The sequence below is a fragment of the Buteo buteo genome, chromosome 4 (assembly GCF_964188355.1).
Source record: "Buteo buteo chromosome 4, bButBut1.hap1.1, whole genome shotgun sequence".
NCBI lineage: Eukaryota > Metazoa > Chordata > Aves > Accipitriformes > Accipitridae > Buteo > Buteo buteo.
The window spans coordinates 47,742,008-47,760,908 of NC_134174.1; the positions used below are offsets into that span (position 1 = coordinate 47,742,008).

The 18,901-nt window shown below is 56.5% G+C and overlaps 1 protein-coding gene across 4 annotated transcripts in view; it reads right to left on the reverse strand.

Annotated features, from left to right (window-relative positions):
• Positions 1-8,281, reverse strand: part of PAX2 (paired box 2) — an 84,722-nt gene extending 76,441 nt beyond the window's left edge. For 2 of the 4 annotated variants that reach the window (XM_075025908.1, XM_075025907.1), the window contains exons 1-3: positions 8,224-8,266; positions 4,250-4,415; positions 2,751-2,948 (exon numbers count right to left, since the gene is read on the reverse strand). In XM_075025908.1, coding sequence (XP_074882009.1) covers positions 2,751-2,948; positions 4,250-4,415; positions 8,224-8,266 — 407 coding nt within the window. Of the gene's footprint in view, positions 1-2,750; positions 2,949-4,249; positions 4,419-8,223 lie in introns of all 4 variants that reach the window. The other 2 variants (XM_075025906.1, XM_075025909.1) reach the window with 2 other exon arrangements.
• Between the last annotated feature and the right edge of the window lie 10,620 nt (positions 8,282-18,901).

Here is an 18,901-nt window from a genome sequence, read left to right on the forward strand (position 1 = left end):
AGGTAAGAGATGTGCTGTTACAAAGAATTGACCCAATTCCATATGTGTGTTTTGACAATGCAAGAGAGAAAAATGTATATTTAAATTGTGAACTTAGTCCCCTCTTTGTGTTTTGTGAGTTTTGTGAGCTGGAGTCACAAAAGTCAGTGGAGTGATGAAGTTCACGCTACTCTCCGCAGCACTGGGATCGGGCCCTTATATACTTGTTGTTTCCTACTCCACTGCAATTTTTTCCCAGTTCACGGTCCTGTTCTTGCCTAGCACAGACTTGCAAATTTTATGACCTGTGATATAATGGGCTCACTTCCTCACAGATGTGAGGTTTGGGGAGCCTTATACAAAGGTGAACAGTGAGAAGTTGGGCCTGAATTTTTAAAAGGAATGGAGAAAGACTTAATCACATGAAGCCAAAATGCTCTTGTGCTTTGGTGACTACACACTCAAATGTCATCGCAGTATGAATCAAACATGGTGGGTCACAGCTGAGCCTCTTTAATATAATAATACTTAGCATCTACAAAGCACTTGTCCTTCTCAAAGCATTTTATAAGCGCAATCTAACTGACATCTGTTCCCACCTCCTTCCGAGAAGGATCAGTTTTCATTTCCAGGGTGGCGAAACTGAGGAACAAAACCCGCAAAGCCCTGCCACAAACTGGTAGCAAAGGTGGGAGCAAAACCTGGCGCTCAGCCTTCTGCCCAGGACATTGCAACCCAGACACAAGGCATTGGGTCCAGCAGGCAGAAGGCTGAGAGTTCAGTGACATCTGAATGCTAAGACCCCTTGAGCTAGCTGAAGTATACATGTGTGTCGGGTCCATATATGCTATTCCTCCAAAAAGCCCACAGCTGTTCCTCTGGACTTCTGTACCACCAGCTTAATTCCTCCCAGGGATAGCTGGCTGTCCTTCCGCAGCTGCCTTTGTAAGGTGTCTGAATGTCAAACTGTTATTATTTCAATACCTGACTGAGAGAGTAACAGAGACCTGGAGGTTTTTTAGGAGGGTGTATAATTAGCCGATCAGTATTATGTTACCCTGTTCATAACTTAATAACCATTTTAATACAGATGGCACACACAGGGATAATTTCCTAGGGTAGCCTAGCAGTATATTACAGAGACAGTGTGTCTGAGGGAATCTTTCTTAGCCAAGGTACATTCCAGTAGCTAATTCTACCTGCTGTTTTCAAGATGATTTGGGATAATTCCATATCATTTGCAAAATATTAAAACCCATTTATATAGGATGCCAGATTTAGAAATACACAGTCTGAGTTATTAGACATATTTTGATAAATCTGCCGTGAAAAGCGCAAGACAAAAAATACCACTGTGTTTTCCCTGCTATTTATTTTTTGCTTCCCTTGCTATAAATACAGGTTTTTCAAAAAAAAAAAGCTGGCTAAACTTGTTATGTATCAAAAGGGCCAATATACCTACTTGTGCGTTTTTTATCTATGTGGACGCTACAAAAGCCTGCATGCATATTTACATATACCCTACACACATTTATTTGAGTGGGAAGCGCTGTATATTTGGGACTGCGTGCAAAATTTCATGTATTCTCTACTCTGTTGGTGAGGTTATTTTGTGCCTATGTATGTACCCTTTGCAGATATCCCTGTGTTACTCTGTTTCTCAAGGTTGTACTTCTGTGGGCACAGTCAAGGTATCTGTACATCCGTTACGCTAAAACAGCATAATTACTTTTACTGTGCAAGGGTGTTGTGTGTTGCCAAAGTGTGAGGACCTGATGGACGCTGCGTTTGAATGTGTGGGCACGTGAACAGTCTGAGCGCTTTGCCGTGTGTTAGTACTTGATTACATCTATCACCGGCCTCTTTCTCCTGCATCGATCCTTTCTTTTTGCCTGTCATATGGTTATTTTTGTCACCTCAAACCTGAGACCCAATCTGAGTCCCTCCACCAACAAAAGTCGCACCCTAGCAGCTGGGGAAGGAGATGGGGGGAAATTGTTCTCTAGTGCTGAATCGATCCTGCTGCTCCCCAGCCTCCTGCGAGGGCAGGGATCAACCCGAGCCGGGAGCCGCAGGGACCGCAGGGAGCAGCGCTCCCCAGCCGGGGAAAGGGACCGCCTCGCAAGTTTAGCCGTTCCCTCCGGCTAGCGATGAGGAGTGAACCGGGGGGAGCGGGTGCAAGGGAAGCCTTCCTCCAGCACTCGGCGGCTGGGGGCTCTCAGCTCGGCTCAGCAGCGGATAACGGCAGCTTTTCGGCTCACAGCCCTAATACCCCGACAAGGCTGGCGGTCGTTCAGGCCCCGGGAGGGGCGTTGGAGGGACAAGGGAAAGCCCGGCTCCGCCGCCCGTGCCCCCCCCAGCCCGAACGGCCCCCAAACCTTGCGGCACCGCCGGACTGCTCGGCGGGGGGGAGCTCAGCTGCTCTCGCGGCAGCGCTGCCCGCCCCGTGCCAGGCGGCAGTCCCAAGCCGCAGCCCTTGTGGCGTGCAGCGGCCAGCCCCGGGGCAGACCCGCTCGCTCCCCCCCGCTGCCCGGGCCTGGAGCGAGGGGCAGCCGGCTCCGGCCCCCCTGCCCGGGAGCGGGCTCGGGGTCACGGCGGGGCCGGGGGGGCTGGCGGGCCATGCCCGGGGGACCCGCTGCGGGCGCGGGGCTGGCGCGGGGCGGCTCTAACCTGACCGAGGAAGGATTGGGCCGTCCGCTCTGTTGAGAGGGCTTTTATGAGGCCGTAAAGAGGCGATCGGGCCGCGAGCAGGGCTGCGGCGTTGCTCTTACCTGTTTATGGAGGAGACGCTGGGGACCGTGTCGTTGTCGCAGATGCCCTCGGCTAGTAGCCTGTCCCGGATCTCCCAGGCGAACATTGTCGGGTTTTGTCTCTTGTACTCGGCGATTTTATCCACTACTTTGGGGGTCGCCACCTTGGGTTTGGAGCCGCCGATCACGCCGGGCTTGATGCTCCCCGTCTCGTAATACCTGCACAAAAGATGGTCAGTGACCTGCCGTGCCCAGAACAGACCCGCCGTCCCCGAGCACCCGGTGCTCGCCTGCCCCTCGGAGCGCCCCGCGCCCCACCTCGGCTTCGGCCCACCGGTGCGCGGCGTCGGGCCGCGGCGGCTCGGGTGCCGCATGGCGCCGGGCCGCCTGGGGCTGGGGGAGCCCCTTCTCCTTTCCAGGGCTCGCTCCCGCTCTCCTTTTTTTTTTTTTTTCCTCCTCCCCCCCCCCCCCCCCCCTTTTTTGTGTGTGTGTTTCAGAAGCGAGAGGCGCTGGGCTGTTCGCCGCCTCCCCCTTCCCCCGCCTTACAGGCACCCACTCGTTTCAGGCCCGGGGATCGAGAAACAAAACGAAAACCCTCGCCCCGATGCGGCCGACCGGAGGCGAAGCCCGCCGACCGCGGGGCAGGGCCGGGCCGGGCCGGGCCGGGCGGCCGGGGCGGGGGCGCGGGGAGCGAGCAGTGCCGCGCCCCCACTCCCCGGCTCTCCCGGCCGGCTCTTCCCGGCTCCGGGCGCTGGCGGGGCTTTGGGTGCGGGAGCGCGGTTTATTACCCCCCCCGCCCCGGTCCCTGGGAAGCGGGTGCTCGTACGGGGCCGCTCCAGCCCACCTCCCCGCTGGCCATTAGCTCTGTTGGCGGCAGCGGCTCTGACCCGTCCTTTGCGGAGGGCACGGCAGCGCACACACACCACACGCACAGGCGTCTGGGGCTCTGCCGCCTGCTGACACCGCTCCGCGTCCGAGCGGCCGGGCCCGGAGGCGCCGGGTTCCCCCCCACACACACACCGCCCCGGCTTGCCCCTGGGGATATTTCACACCACATTTGGCGGCGATCGGTTACCGCGGGTATTTATTTATTTATTTGCCCCGTTGTTTGTTTATTTACCCGTGTATTTGCTAAGGCCGCTCACGGATTGTTGCGAGTTGGGGGATTTTTTGTTGTTGTTGTCGGAGGGTTTTTTTTGTCGTTCTTTCAGTTTTTTCTCCCCCCGTCCCTTCTCTTTCCCGCCCTCCCGCCCACCCCTCCTAAATTGTTTGTCTTCCCAGGAGTTTCCAAACACCGCCGGGCCGGGGGGGGGGGGGGGGGGGGAGCGTGTCCTTGCCGGCTGGAGGAGGGGGCTCCGCTCAGCCCCGGGCTCCCACGGCGCGGAGGTGCCGGGGCCGCTCGGGGAGGTGGCGGGGAGAGCCCGGTGCCGGGGGAAGAAGGGCGGGAGGTCACACCGGAGCGGGGAAGGGATGCACCGTTGCCGTCCCAGGGGAGGGGAAGGAGCTGCCTCTTTCCTTACCTGCCCAGGATCTTGCTGACACAACCGTGGCTGACCCGCAGCTGCCTGGAAATGTCACAGGGTCGCACCCCCTGGTGAGCCAGCTCCACTATCCTTTGTCTCACCACGTCAGGTAGGGGCCTGCCGTTCACAAACACCCCCCCGAGCTGGTTCACACCCCCGTGCCCTGCTGGGGAAAGAGAAATAAAAAAAACACAACAACCCACGCACACCAGAAACACACCGTTAGTCGTGGATTCTTCACCACTCGTACTGCAAAATCTCCAGTCACTACAGATGGATGGAGGTGATGGCGGGGGTTCGAGAGGGGGGAACAGGACGTGGGAGAGAGACAGAAGAGGAAAGGGGTGAAAGAGAGACAGAAAGAGGAAAAACGAGGGAGAATAAGAGAAAGAAAGATAACGAGAGAAAGAAAGATAAAGAAAAGGAAATATAAAGAGAGAAAGAGAAGAAAAAGGAAGAAAGAGGGGAAAGAGCGAGAGCAAAAGAAAGAAAAGAGACAGGAAGAAAGAGAAAGGAAGAAAGAGAAAGAAGGAGAGATGGGAAGGAAAGAGAAGGCAGAGTGAATTTTCCCGAGCCGGAGACTAGCCGGGAACTGTCCCCCCCGTACGCCGTCTCCCCTACCCTGGGCCAGAGAGCACCTCTCCCTCCCGCGGCCCCCCCCCCGGGACGCCGGAGCGGCGGCTACTCGGGGCCATTGTGGTGAGGCGAGGACGGAGGCAGTGCCCGCGCCGGCTCCTCTCCCAAGAGTTGGGGAGGGATGCGCTCCCGAACTCCGGAGCTCAGCTGCTGAGCGGCTTCGGGCGGACCCTGCCGCAGTCCCCCTTCTCTCTACTCTTGGGCTTTTCCTCTCGCCTTTCATTTTCTTTCCGCGATTTTCTATCACATTGTCAATTACAGTTACTCGCGAACCCCGCCCTCCCTCACCCCGCGGCATGTCCCCCTTACAACGCGTCCTCTCCCGTTATTTTCGGATGCGAGTTGAAGGGATTCAGAGAGAACAAGAGAAAGGCAAAGAAATGTAGGGAGAGAGAAAGAAAATATTTTGTGTCCCGCGCCGGTGTTCGTTTACAGACAGACCCTCTCTCTCTTCAGCTTTCGATCTTTAAAGGAAAAATCCTCCAGTAAAAAAAAAAAAAAATCTAACAGACTCGCACGGTTCCGTCTTTCCTCCCCCGAACCCCAATCTAATTCAGAGAGAATTTAAAATGCTCCGTTTTCCTCTGTTCCCCCCTCTCCAGGCAAAAAACTGCGGTCTCTCAGATAGGACTGCTAGGATCGCTGTTTTCCGATCTGTCCTTCTCCATTTCGAGAAATAACTTGGGGAAAAAATAAGTATGCACCTGCTAAGCGTGGGCAGGAGGAACGGGATGACAGGAATAAAGGGAAATATCTCCTTTTGGGACTCAGCAAGACAGGCGGTTGTGAACCGCTTGCACTTGGGGTGGTCTGCCTTAGAGACCGGAGCAGGTCGCCTTTACCCGGGCGTGTGGGGAGATGCACACTCGCAGGCGGTGCAGCTTCGCTGGCGCTGCTACCTGGGTATCTCTATCTCCGCAATACCCAGCTGATATAGCTGTGGAGTGCACTCTGTATTAAAGCTTTCCTTTCACACAACCGTAACCTTCTGTATCTTCCTCGCCAAGAGATCTTAGTTCGTTTTGCAGTTTGCTGAAAAATGATCTGTTTGTATTTTCGCTGAGGTTTTTTTCTCCCCTGCTTCTGACACTGACTTATTGGCTCTGAACTTAGTGGAAACTCTCATTGCCCTGCGATCGATCCAAGTCCTTTCGCACAAATAGAGTTTTTTTCCATCTCCCCCACCCCTTCAGTAACACCTCCACATATCCCCTCCCAGCCGCCTCGGCCAGGGCGCCGGCTGGCTTCCCCATCCCTTCCCCGATGAGCCGGGGGTTATTTGTTGCATTCTTTTGTTAGTCTTTCTGAAAACATATTTAGGGGTTCAGAGTGGAGGGGGAATATTTATCTTCCTCCACTAAAACCCGCGGGTATATGTTGCTGTGTGTTTTCTTCATTTGTTCAGAACCCCTTTTGCACATGTTGCCTCTAAAGTTACAAGACAGCAATTTCTTCGGCAACTCCATGATAAATAATTCAAAGCACCTTTTATAACTCGCATTACAAAGTATTAAAAGGCAACAGATGCAAAAAAGATTAAAAATTAATAATTCAAATTATTGCAGCCCTGATATTTTTCACACGAGTTTGTTTTGCTCTGCCCCGTGGTTTTCTAAGGTTATTTCTATCGGAGCAGTAAGATATTTACGTGTATTTATCCGCGTATAAGTGCCGGCGTCCGTATATACACATACCCAGCCCGTCGTACCGCTTTCGTACAGATCATGTTTTGCTGTCTCTGTGTGTGTGTGTCAGGAGTCCGCGCCCGTATGTATTTTAATTGCTTACTAATATCTAGGGTCTGTAGCTCTAGAAATACACTTTAGGGAACAAATCGAACGTTGGTTTTATTTTTTTTTTAATCGGAAGCCAAAATTGTTCACGAATGTCACTGGAGTTTTTAAAAAATCAGCGACGGTGAAATGCCTCTTTCGGCTGCCTACATGTTCCGGATCGTACCGGAGGCAGAATTACTGCAATCGCGCCTGAAAGCAGGTCGCACTGCCGAAAACTAAAAATAACGTCTAATGCACGGACTATTTTCTGTTAAAGGTCTTCGAAAATTAAACCCTACATTTTTAAGCAATATATCCTGGAAATCATTAATTTGGAAAAAGGAAGACAGTTACCTACATCCACGTTTGGGGATCTGATTATGGGTTTGTATTTCTGCGCCTTCCTTCTCACGGCAAAATCCGGATTTTTTTAAACTTCAAGCATTTCCATTTTATATCTTTTCGGTTTGTTTTTATGCAGCGGGCAGGGCGTGTCCTCAAAAGTTTCGGTGTCAAAAGTTACAAATTGCTCTTAATTATTCATTTTCTAACTCAAGATGCTCTCAATCTCGGCTTTCTACTATTTGGTTGGGGTTTTGTTTTTTGGGGTTTTTTTTGTGGTTTTTTTTCTCTCTAATGTAAATCTCGGAATTATTTTCCCTCCGTGCGGTGAAATTAAAGTCCCTGAAAATTCCTCGTTACACTAAGTTCCCGGTAAAGGGATCTTTTCGCTTTCCTTCGTCCCCCTCTTATAGAAAGGTTCTTTACAGTGAAAATATATCACGAATGCACTTTCCTCTGTGCCAGGAATGCATTTAAAATGCACACTGGCGACCTGGTAAATAAACCAGGAGGGACTGTGACTTCTTGTGAGCCTCCGAAGCTGCCAGGTCTCCCGGCCGTACAGTTGTCCTATTTTTCCCGCAGTCGAACCTCTCACCAAACCAAACCAAACCGAAGCACGGAACAGCCACCGACCAACCCGCCATTAATTTGAAACTGGCGTCTCCCCTCTCTGCAGCTGAAATCCGAAATCAAAGCAAACAGCATCAGATCGCGGGGGAAACTGGAGGTTTAGAGCCACGCGGGGTTGCGGGCAGCCCCGTCCCTGTCCGGCGGGGCAGGGGCAGGGACAGGGTCCGGCCCGGGGGGGGGGCTGACACCAGTCGGAATAAACTCGTGTTGTCCGAGGGGCGATGGGGGAAAGTGCCTTTGCGGAGGAGAGACCTGGGTCGGGGGGTGTTTTCTTTCGCACGCACACGGCACGCAGCCACCTGCCCCCGGGGCTGGGGGTCCTGGCCCCCGCCCCGCCACCGGCCCGGAGCTCTGCTCCTCCCGGGCCCTGGGCTGCTCGGGACCCTCGCTCTGCCGCCGGGGCCGGCGATGCCCGTCCTGCCTTCTGAACGCCCCTCTAAGCCCGGTTTCGGCCAGGGGAGGAGAGGCCGGCGGTGAAAGGATGGACCTGGAGGAGGATCAGGTGAGGAAGAATGGTCGGGGAAGGAGGAATGGAGGGATGAGAAAGAGGGAGAGCAGCGGAAGGAGCCGGGCTCCAGTACTCACGGTGCATTGCTGAGAAGGGGTCTGCCTTGCAGTGCATATCCATGGGGAGGCAAAGGAAGGGGAAGAAATCGGCTGAAGCCGCCGTGTCGCCTCTAAAACTCAACTTCAAGACTTAGGGGAGAAAAAAAAATAACAAAAAAACCAAACCAAACCAAAACAAAAAACAAAAAAAAAAAAGGAAAAAAAACACACAAGGAGAGGAGAGGAGGGGAGCGGCGGGGTGCGCTGGCCCCCCTGCCCGGCGGAGCGGGGAGCAAAGTAGTTTCCGGGGGGCGGGCGGGCTGCGCCGGCTCTGGGGGGCCGGAGCGGCGGGGCCGGCGGAGTCAGCAGAGTCCGTGGGAGCGAGGGGCTGGCGGCGCCGGGGGGCAGGTGGGTGTCATGGCTGGGAGGGCTCAGAGCATCCCCGGCGGCGGGGAGGGGGTGCCGGAGCAAGGTGCGGCCGGCGGCCAGGCGGCAGAAGGCGCGGGAGGACGCGGCTCTCCCTCCTCCTCCTCCTCCGCCCGCGGTCCGGGACTAGTTCATTTAAGTTCAAAGCGGAGTAGCAATCCCCGGGAAAGCTGCGAGCGGCGGGCGGGCGCGCCCCCTCCTCTCGGCCGGGCGGAGGATCCGGCGCCCGGCGGACTTTCGCCCGAGGTGGGAAGTGCTTGCGAGGAGCCGGGGCCGGAGACTGGAGCCTCCGCTCCCGGTGTGTGTCTCTCTAAAAGCCGCAGCGCCCTCAGCCCCCCGCCCGCCTCCCCGGAGATGGATGACTTGTCAGACAAAGGCAATAGATTCCGACACTCTCTGATTCGCCAGCGCGCCGAGCCGAGCGCGGCCAGGAGAGGAGAGGGGAGAGGAGAGAGGAGAGGAGAGGAGAGAGGAGGGCCGGGCCGGCGGCGCTCGGCGCGGGGGGGCCGTCGCCTTCGGGACCCGGCGGCAGGGGAGTCCCGGCGGCGCGCTCCGGAGCGCCCCGGGCCACGCGTGTGCGGGGCGGCGGCGCCCCGGCCCGGCCCGCGGGAAGGGACGTGAGCCCCGCTTTGTTGTCACTTGCGGCTCTGGATCTTCAACTCCCTTATTTAACGCACGCAGACGGGCGCACGCACGCACACACGGCTTGGTAGTTCCATCTCCCTTCTCATGCCCCGCGCTTTTTTACCGGAGGCTCGACTCGGGGCGAGGGCGGGGGCGGGGGGAGATTCGGTACACATCCAGGCTTCCCCAGTGTGCAGCTTGAAGTGGGAGACGGACTGAGAGAGAAAGGGAGGAAGGAGGTGAGCGGGGGAGAGAAAGGGGAAGAGAGAGGAGACAGGCAGAGAGAGGAGAGCGGGATCAAGAGAGACAGGCGTCAGGAGGAAAAAGAAAGAAAAATAAATAGAAGCTGCAGAGACCGAGAGAGAACGAACGCAAGGAAGAGCGAGCTGCTCGCACCTCTTTGAACCGATAGGTTGGGCCCACTTCAGTCATTGCAAAGTTTCCCCTCACGCGCATTTGGGGAAATAACACCAAATCCAACCTCCCACTTGCCACATCTCTGCTGCTGTTTTCTTTTTTTAATGCTGGAGCGGGATTTAAAAATTATTTCGTAAACAAGTCTACAGCTAAAATAGACGTGGCTTTGACCTAGCAGAGCAACAGAGAGCAAGGGGGAAATGCCTTCTCAGGGTAATAACCGGGAGTAAACAGGCAAGGTGGAAATTGCTGCGAGCTCAGTTTTGACTGCGAGTTTACCATCGCCTGAAATGTACTTTCTTCTTCTCTTTTCTTCCTTCATCCTTCCCTGTCCCTCTGGTTATCTGTCACGAAACAGCCCCTTTGTTTTCTAACTGGTTCAAGTAAAGAATCTCTGGGAGATCTTTATGAAATATTTTCCACTGTCTCATAAATCATTTTGGCACTTCAGCTGATGTTTTGTCTTTCTCTCCCCCCGCTCCCCTCTCTCTTTCCCTCGTGTGCAAAAAGGATGATTTGGGGGAAAAAAAAAATTCTTTTTGGACACCACCGACGGTTAAATGTGAGGCGAGACAGCGATCAGCTCCTGGCTCTGCACTGCGGGGAGGCACGGCGGGCACAGCTGAAAGCCCCCCACGCGGGCTAAATTTCCCGCAGGAGCGGGGGCTCTCCGCTGCCTGCTCGGGAGCGGTGTTCGCGGCCGCCCGGCTGCAGAAGGCGCCTCTCCGCCCCGCCCGGGGAACTCCCGCCGGACGCCAAGTTTGCGAGCGGCCGCTGGGCCGGGGGTGGCCCCCTCCCTCACCGCCGCCGCGGCGGCCCTGCCCTGCCCCGCCGGCCGCAGCTCGCCCACCCTCCGCGGTGCCCCCCGCCCACCCGCCGGCTCCCTTATCAGCCGCTCCCCCCCGCCCCGGCCGCGGGCAGCCGGGTCCAGGGCCCGCGGCGGGGCCGCCCCCCGCGCCGGGGCGGAGGGGTTGGCCGGGCGCGGGCGCGGGCGCGGGCGCAGGTGCGGGGCGGCGGCGGCGCTCCCCGCCGAGGCCCCTAGATGGCGCCCTCCGGTCGGCTTGGCGGCGCGGCGGGCGCGGGGAAGGGGCGGCGGCGGCGGCGGGCGCGGACCGGCAGCGGGGCCGCCGCGATCCCCGGCCCCGCGCACGCACCTGCCGGCGAGGCGGCGGAGGGCCCGGTGGTTAGTGAGTCGCCCCAACAACCACAACTGCTGTTGGCGGCCGGGCCGGGAGCGCGCTAATCGCCGCTGCCGTTAACCCCTTCCGCCATCCCGCCGCTCCCGCCCTGGCTGGGGCTGGAAAGGGCCCTTCTCTCGCCCTCCTTCGCCGAGCGGTCTGGGTCGCTTCTCGTCTTCCAGCGGTTCCCCCTCCCTTCCTCCCTCCCTTCCAGCCCAGACAGCCCCGATCGCCCCGCGCCCTTGCGGCGGGGCTCAGGCACACAGCACGCAGCCAAGCCCGAAGGCAGAGGCTGGGAGGTGCCGGCAGGAGCCCCCAGCAACGCCGGGTGGAAGGGTACGTCCTCCGGCGTTGTATCTGCCTTAGCTAACCGGCCCGTCCCCACCAGGACCTCCGCTTTCAGCGAACTTCCTTCCTCGCCTCCCTCCCCGTGCCGTCATTAACACCCGGGGAGTTAATTTTGTCTCTCACAGAGACGCTGTGGGCCTTTATAACTGTTGATTGTACGGTGAGGAGATAACAGCTTGGTGGTGGGCCCGGAGCGGGGGGACACGACGGACCCCAAATCTCCTCCCGAGGATGTATTTTGCCGTAGTTTCTATTGCTGTTTCCCCATCTCAGGGAGGAGAAAGGCAGCAATAAGAGTCTCGAGAAGTACACAATGTGAGCGCTCTGTGAGACGAAGCTCGAGTCCCACAGCGCGGAGGTAACCCGTGTAAACGGAGGAGCCCCGAGCCTGGTAAAACAAGACTGCTTTCTCGGGAAAGAAAGGGAAGGGGAAAGGAAAGAGGAGCGGGGAAAGAGGGAAGAAGGAAAGGAAAGGAAAGGAAAGGAAAGGAAAGGAAAGGAAAGGAAAGGAAAGGAAAGGAAAGGAAAGGAAAGGAAAGGAAAGGAAAGGAAAGGAAAGGAAAGGAAAGGAAAGGAAAGGAAAGGAAAGGAAAGGAAAGGAAAGGAAAGGAGGAAAGAAAAGACAAAGGAAAGAAAAGAGAAAAAGAAAAGATGAAAAAGAAAAGAGAAAAAGAAAAGAAAAAGGCAAGAAAAAGGAAAAAGCTGACCGCTCGCTGTCCCCTTCCCCCACCACACATACCACAATATCACCTGGTGCCCCTTCCCACACCACACTTCCTGGAAGAATTGCTTTGTCAACATTTAAATCCACCGAACAATTTCTGTCTGCCTAGATCAAAAATACCGACCTGTCCCCGCAGCCCCGGGCACGGCCGTGTGCCCTGCGGGCCCGGGCGAGGCCGAGACCACGGGCCTCTTCCCACTCCCACGGCTCCACACTCGTCTCGCCAACTGATTCCCACTTCACCAGCCCTGGGTGCTTTTTCCCCCGTCCCACTTTAAATGAACCTTTCCGCCTCTATTTCTCTTTTCTTTTCTTTTCTTTTCTTTTCTTTTCTTTTCTTTTCTTTTCTCTTTTCTTTTCTTTTCTTTTCTTTTCTTTTCTTTTCTTTTCTTTTCTTTTCTTTTCTTTTCTTTTCTTTTCTTTTCTTTTCTCCCCTCTTTCATTTCTTTTACTCTTTCTCAGAGAGGATCTGAGGATCTCCCCCTTATTCGCTAACCCAGCCCCCCCCCCCCAAGCTAGAAACATTTACACTTCAAAAGAGGCGCCCGCCTCTCTGCGGAAATTTCAAGAAAAATAAACTTGGGGGGGAGTTGCGGCGATAGCTATCTTTCGATCTGCTCCATTAGCCGGCTTTCTCCAGCTGATCAAGCCGAAATCTCCATTGATCCTATTTCCCACCCCCGGCCCCAATACACATAACCGCGAGGGCTCTCTCAGCTCCCCTCCGAAGTCTTTTTAGTTCTCCCGTGCTGCCTCGGCTTGGCCAACTCTCCGAGCTCGCCTCCTCCCCGGGAAGCGGGTTAAACAAACGCTGTTCTCGGCGATTGCCGCCTCTCCTCCTCCGCTGCCAGCCGGGGAAGGGCGCTCCGCCCGGGAACAATAGGGGTCGGGCGGCGGGGGGAGCCCCTTGGAGAAGTCAGGCCTGGAGCGAAACTGTTGTGTCTGGGATCGTCGTTGTCGCCAGAGCCAGGACGTGCGCCCACGTTGGCTCCCAGTTTTCTACGGGCTGTCTGTCGCTGCTTACGCTGGAAACCAGTTAAACGCGACCCTATGGCTAGCGGGACGGCGCGCTGCGGGGGCAGAAGTTTTGTATTTATACCACATCGAGGTGCCGCTAACTCCTCGGCTCCACACACCGCCTGTCTTCATCCCCTTGCCAAGCGTGCGAGCGCTTACAGCCTAAATGTTGGTAGTTTGGAGGTGGTTTAGCTCTGCCCTTAATACTCCCCAGCACCATATTTACGGATTTAGTGGATAAATCTGCGCTGACCATCTCTATGTATTTTTCTGACCCACGACAACTAATTCAGCCTCGCGTGGGAAAGGCCAGGGCGAAATCCCTGGCTGTGGGGGGAAAGGAAAAAAAAAAAAAAGCCCAGGGATATGAGCGTTTAAAGGAAGGAGTTGGCATGTGTGTGAGTGTGAGCAGGGTCTTCAAGAAAGGGGGCGCTTTGATAAAACCTTCCCGGGCGACTTTTGGGGTGCTTTGTCTGAGGACAAGGTGATTTCTGGCCTGAGGAGACATCCTGCTGCCTCTCTTCAGCAAGCGCCCGGGGGAAAGGGGTGTCCAGACCAGGGATCACTCCTTCACTGTAGGGGTGCTGGGGTCTGATCTTCCCGGGATGGGGGGAGAGGGCCATGGGGCAGGACTGAGGTGCCAGGCAGCAGCGTGGTGATGCAGAAGCGGGATCAAAGCTGCCTGCGAGGTTTTCCTCGGGCCGGGCAGGGCGAGGAGAGGAGAGGCAGAGAGGGCCCTGCCGCCCTCCCTGCCCCCCCAGCCACTCTGCCCAGGAGACCCGAGATTGCTCTTGGTGGCCGAGTTTAGCAAATAAACACAAAGTTAGGTTTTAAACGAAGAATTAATAAGAAAGAGAGTGCGAAAAGAATAAAAAAACCCCATCCTTCCCCTCCCCCTGTGTCTCCGAGCCCCTCTCCCCCTCTCCCTCTCTCTCTCCCCCTCTAAGCACCTCTGGTCACGTTGGAGGATGAGTTTTTGGAGAGCTTCTGGTACAATATGGAGCACCACGGGCTGCAATTTCACACTCCACAGCACATTCCCCCTAAAGCTACTTTCTTTTTTTTCCTATCTAAGACCCCCTCATGTCTCCCCCTCTCTCTTTCTCTCGCTCTTTTGTGAGCCATGGGTGGGTTGCATGTCTGGGGGACGCCGGGGCCGCGAGGAGGCCGGCGGACGGGGTCTGCCAGCGGGGCGGGTGCGTGTGTGCGCCGGGGGGGCCGCGCTCCCCCCTCGCCCTGCCTGCTGCTGGCTTTTCCCTTCTCTGCATTTGTTTGCCCTGAATGGTAATAGCCCACGTGTGCTGCTCTTTATTCAGTCACCGACACTTTAACCTCTCCTCTTTACAAGAGAGCGTTTGCCACAAAAACGAGACAAGCCGGAGACCTTTTGCAGCCTCATTGAGGGGAAAAAAAAAAAAAAGAAAAAGAAAGAAGGGGGGGGGCAACAATGTGAAGAGACACTTCTGCAACAAAGCCGCCTCTTAGCGCACCGGGCCGGCCGGAGCTGGGGCGAGTCTCCAAGCCTGCCGGCCCACAGACATATGGGGACGGGGACAGCCTAGGCGCAGAGCACCCGAGCCTGCCCCCTCCCTCCCCAGGCAGGTAGGCAGGGAGCGGGCACTCGGCTCCCGGCGCCGGGCTCCGCCTCGGTGCAACCCCTGCCGGCCGCGGGCTGGGGGAGCCCTCGCTGCAAGCGGGGTCCCCGGACCTGGCTCCCAGCGAGGCGGCCTCCGCGGGCCGGCCTTGCCCGCCCGCCACAGACCCCCTGCCACCTATCTCCTTTTGTCTGCCCGCCTGTCCCGGAGCCCCCTCCGCTCCTCTGCCTGCTCATTTCTTTGCCCCGGACCGGCGGAGCGCGGGGGGGGGGAGGTGGGGTGAGGGCAGGACGGTTCCGCGCTGCTCCTCTGACCCAAAGGAGCTGGCCCAGACGTGAGTCCTCCTGCTCTTTCTGTGATGGGAGGCTGTGGCACTGGCGAGGCCCAGCTGCCTCTTCTTTTTGCCCTGGGCTGCCGCCGGGGTAGAGCCGTGGAAGCCCCCCTCTGCTGCCTCCTCCCCCCACGCTGGAGATGTCTCTTTTTTTGTTGTCCTCTAATTTCTCCATAAAACTCCCGATGAGTGAATTAGACGCTTATTAAAGTCTCCTTTTAATCAGCAGTAGCGGGAGACCCTCCCTCCCTCCCTCCCTCCCTCTCTCTGCCCGTCCAAGGTTAGTTTGCCTCCGGGCCATTTGCAAATGTTAGGATTTACAGTTATCACACTCAAAAACATTTATATAACCCCTAACTATAATACACCCATAAAAACGGGGAGGGAGCGAAAACTGCTGCGGATCAGCGAAAAACCCTATGGCTTGCCCATTAAAGTCCCCGGAAAGGGTAATTCCAGCACTCAGAGGGGCCAAAGTGTGGTAATGACTGCCTGGGATTCACATCGCCAAAAATGATGGCACAAAGAGACCTGCCGGGGAGAGGGGCGGCCGCTGCGCTCCGCTCCCTCCACAGGGCCGGCGGGGGAAGTTGGGAGCAGACTTCTCTGCACATGCATTAGAAAGTGATAGATATGCCTCGAGACTTTATTTCTTCTTTCCTTCTTTCTCTCTCTCCCTCTCTCCTTCCCCCTTCCCTCTTTCTTTCCATCTCTCTGTTTCTCTGTCTCTCTCTCTCTTTCTCCTCCTCTCTCTCCCTTCCTTTCCCTTTCCTCTCTCTGTCTTTCTTCCTTTCCCTCTACCTTTCCAGTCTTCTTTTCCTTCCCAGCCAGGCTGAGCTCGGACAATTTCTGTACACACACGAATCCACCTCCCCAGAGAAAGTTGCCCCGGTCGCGTTTCTGGCAGCGCTTCCCAAGCCCCGTTGTGAGCCCTGCCTCTGCCCCCGCTTCCCTCCGCCACGGACGGCTCTGCGGTCCGGGGGGATGTGCCGGGAGCGGGTTCGGGGAAGGCAGGCTTGTTTCCACCGCTAAACAAAGGCTGGAAACGCACCAACAAAGGACCTGGCGCGGCCCCTCCGCCCGGTGCGAGAGCCGCAGGTGAGGGCTGGGGCTTGCCCGGCCGGGCGCGGGGGGTCCTGCTTGCGAAGCAGTGCTTGAATCGGCAGAGGGGAAGGCGGGGGTCTGCAGGGCTTCAGGAGAAACTGGTCGTAAGTTGGTGCGGAAACTTTCTCCCCCCTCCTCTCTTTCTGGGAAAGCCGTGAAACCGGGCGATTTCCGTTCTCTCCCCGCTGTCGCCTTGGCACAGGGGGGCTCGCTCGCTCGCTCGCTCGCTCCTTCCCTTCCCTTCCCCTGGCTGGGAGCCGCGAAAGCCCAAGTTCGGCGCCTAATTAAAACGAGTAGCAGGAAGAGTCATTCCTCTTTAACATCAGCTGTTAATGGCCTCGGAGTTCAGCGCATCTGAGGAGGAAGACAGAGCGAGAGGCAGGGGGATGGAGTGTGCGGGGAAACGGAGGGGCTGAAAGAAGGGGGGTCTCTAAGCGTGGTGAAGGAAGAGAAGGAGAGATTAAAGGAAGGAGGGAAGGGGAGAATTTTAACTTAAAAAGAGGAGCTGGAGGGTGGTGGGGGTGGGGGGAAGGTCTGAACTGTGAGCCGACGCCAAATCTCCCCTCCAGCTCCCCTGGCTGCCTCGGCTGGGCAGGGCTGGGAGAGGAACGGAGTCAGGGAGCGGCGCGCAGCAGAGGAGAGAGGACGAGCGGATCCGGGATGGAGGGAGAGAGGGAGGGAGGGAGCTCTTCCGAGCCGCGGAGCGCTTTTCCTGGCTGCCTGTCTCGCCTTCTCTCCTGCACCCTGATCCCTTCCCTCCTTCCTCTCCTCTCGGAGGTTTGCAAACCAAACGTCACCAATCAATACGAACCCCGGCTCCGTGGGTGCGTGCGTGCGTGTGTGTGCGTGTGTGAGCGTGTTTGTTGATCCCGACCTGCTGGACTTCAAAAATCTGCCGCTTCCGACTCCCTCCCAGCCTGTAAGTTCAGAATTACAACCTTCTACATCTATGCAAACTTTTATTTATCGGAGAATTCCTTTCTCTAGGAGAAAGAGAAATTGTCACCATGTGATCGGCTAATTTCTGACACACGGGGCTTTACCCCTCCCCCAGCATGGGGAAAAAATATCTCCCGTGGATCTCTTTGCACTGTGCACAATCCATAACTTTGGCAATGTATATACAGTGTTATTTCTGCAAGGCAGTTTTCCAGGGTTAGGGGAGGTGGTTGCATTCTGCTAAATGGATCCTTTGTGGTGAGTGCAGATTTATGCCCAGTTTTGATTTATAATTAAATTAGCTTCTAATTTGCAATATGTGTGTCTGTGTTTAAAATGTATCTAATCTGTGAAATTGAGGATGGGGGCACTTTAAATGAAAATCTACCTTTCGCCTCAAGGGTTTCTTTATGAAGGGATAGCCGGGAGGGCAGCGTGCAGCAGGAAAGCGGGGCTGTAATTTCCATTAGGATATGTCAATCAATCCTTCTTTTCAATACATCAATTAATAAATCCGATTGGTGCTACGGGCTGCTCCCCCAGGGCACTCTTTCTGGCCGGATGGGGAAGTGTGAGGGGGAAGGCAAACTTTGTCAGGGAAGTCCCCGCAGGCAGAGCCCGGCCCGACCCGGCCCGGCCCCCCCCCCCCCCCCGCCTCCTCCGGCCCAGCGCTGGGCTCCGGGACCGGCTCCAGCCCTGGCAGCCCGGCCCCGGCCTCGGCCTGGCGCGGCGCTGGGGGCGGCAGGCGAAGCCGGCGGGACTCTCCCCGTCGGCTCTCGGGGTCTGGTACAGCTAAATTAACACAACCTGGTGAGATACGGTCGATTTTTTTCGCCCCCAGAGGCGTGCCAGAGACGCGGTGCGGCCGTGGGTGTGTGCACAGGCGGTTAGAGCCGGGCCTGGGACCCCCCGTCTTAGTTGATTTATATTTAGGCTTCACTTATTTAAACGACACCCCCTCCACCCCACCCCCCGCATTCCGTCCCACCCCACGCAGTTCTAACCCGGGCAATAAACATCATCGTTTTGTTCGGTTATTTTCCAGCGGAACCGCAGCACCTAGCTTTCATTTTTCACAATTAAAAAGGGGCCGGGACGGTGGGGAACTCCTCCAGCCTGACAGCTCGCCCCGGCTCTCCCTCCTGTTAGCGTGTGCTCCGCACCTACAAATCAGCGGGGAGGTGGGAGGAAAGGGTATTTCTTTATTACTATTAATTTTTTTTAACGGGCAAATGTAGGAATTCCGTGGTCTCTCTCTAATTTGGCAGTGACACCCATCCTCCTTTCTTTTCAAGTGGCGCTGGTAGCTCGGAAGACCACCACCGCGGTGGGGAGGCGGGTGGCCGTGGGAAGCTCGAGGGGAGCCAGGCGCAGGGGTGCCCGCTGCCCGCCTGGGGAAGGCTGACCCGGCAGGGACAGGGCAGGTATGTGGAGGGGGCCGGCGTCGGGACAGGGCGGCACCGAGGTCCTCCCGTTGGGTGTCTGCTCTAAGCTTCACAGAGTCAGAGAAAAACCCGACAAACAAAACTAATTCAATGTGTCGCCTCTCCCTGCCAGCGCACGCCCGGTGTTTTGTAGAAATCCGGCTGAAGAAAGGGCTGACTTTTCTGAACCCCCGACCGATGTAAAAAAGGTGCTTAGAGGGAGGGAGAGCATCCTCAAACTACTCCGTAGCCATCATCATCATCAAGCCTGTCCGTTTGATTTAAAAACAGCACGATAGCTGTCACTGAACGCTGTCTCCTCAGCTTCCCCCCCCCCAACCATACGGCTTTTTACCCTCACATTTGCGGGCTGCTGTTGTCGGTTTGAGTTGCTCGGCACAAGCGTCTTTTGCGTGTCTCCAGCGAGCGGACTAACGCTGGGTAAACACACCCCTGTGAGTGGGAGCACGGGCAGCCTGGGTTCGCGGGGCTGAACTTCGGGAAGGAAAGAAGTAAAAAGAAGAGGGAGAGATTGAGAGAGACTCTCCCAGGCAGCTTGATCCCATTAGCTCCGTCCTTGGGTTGCATAT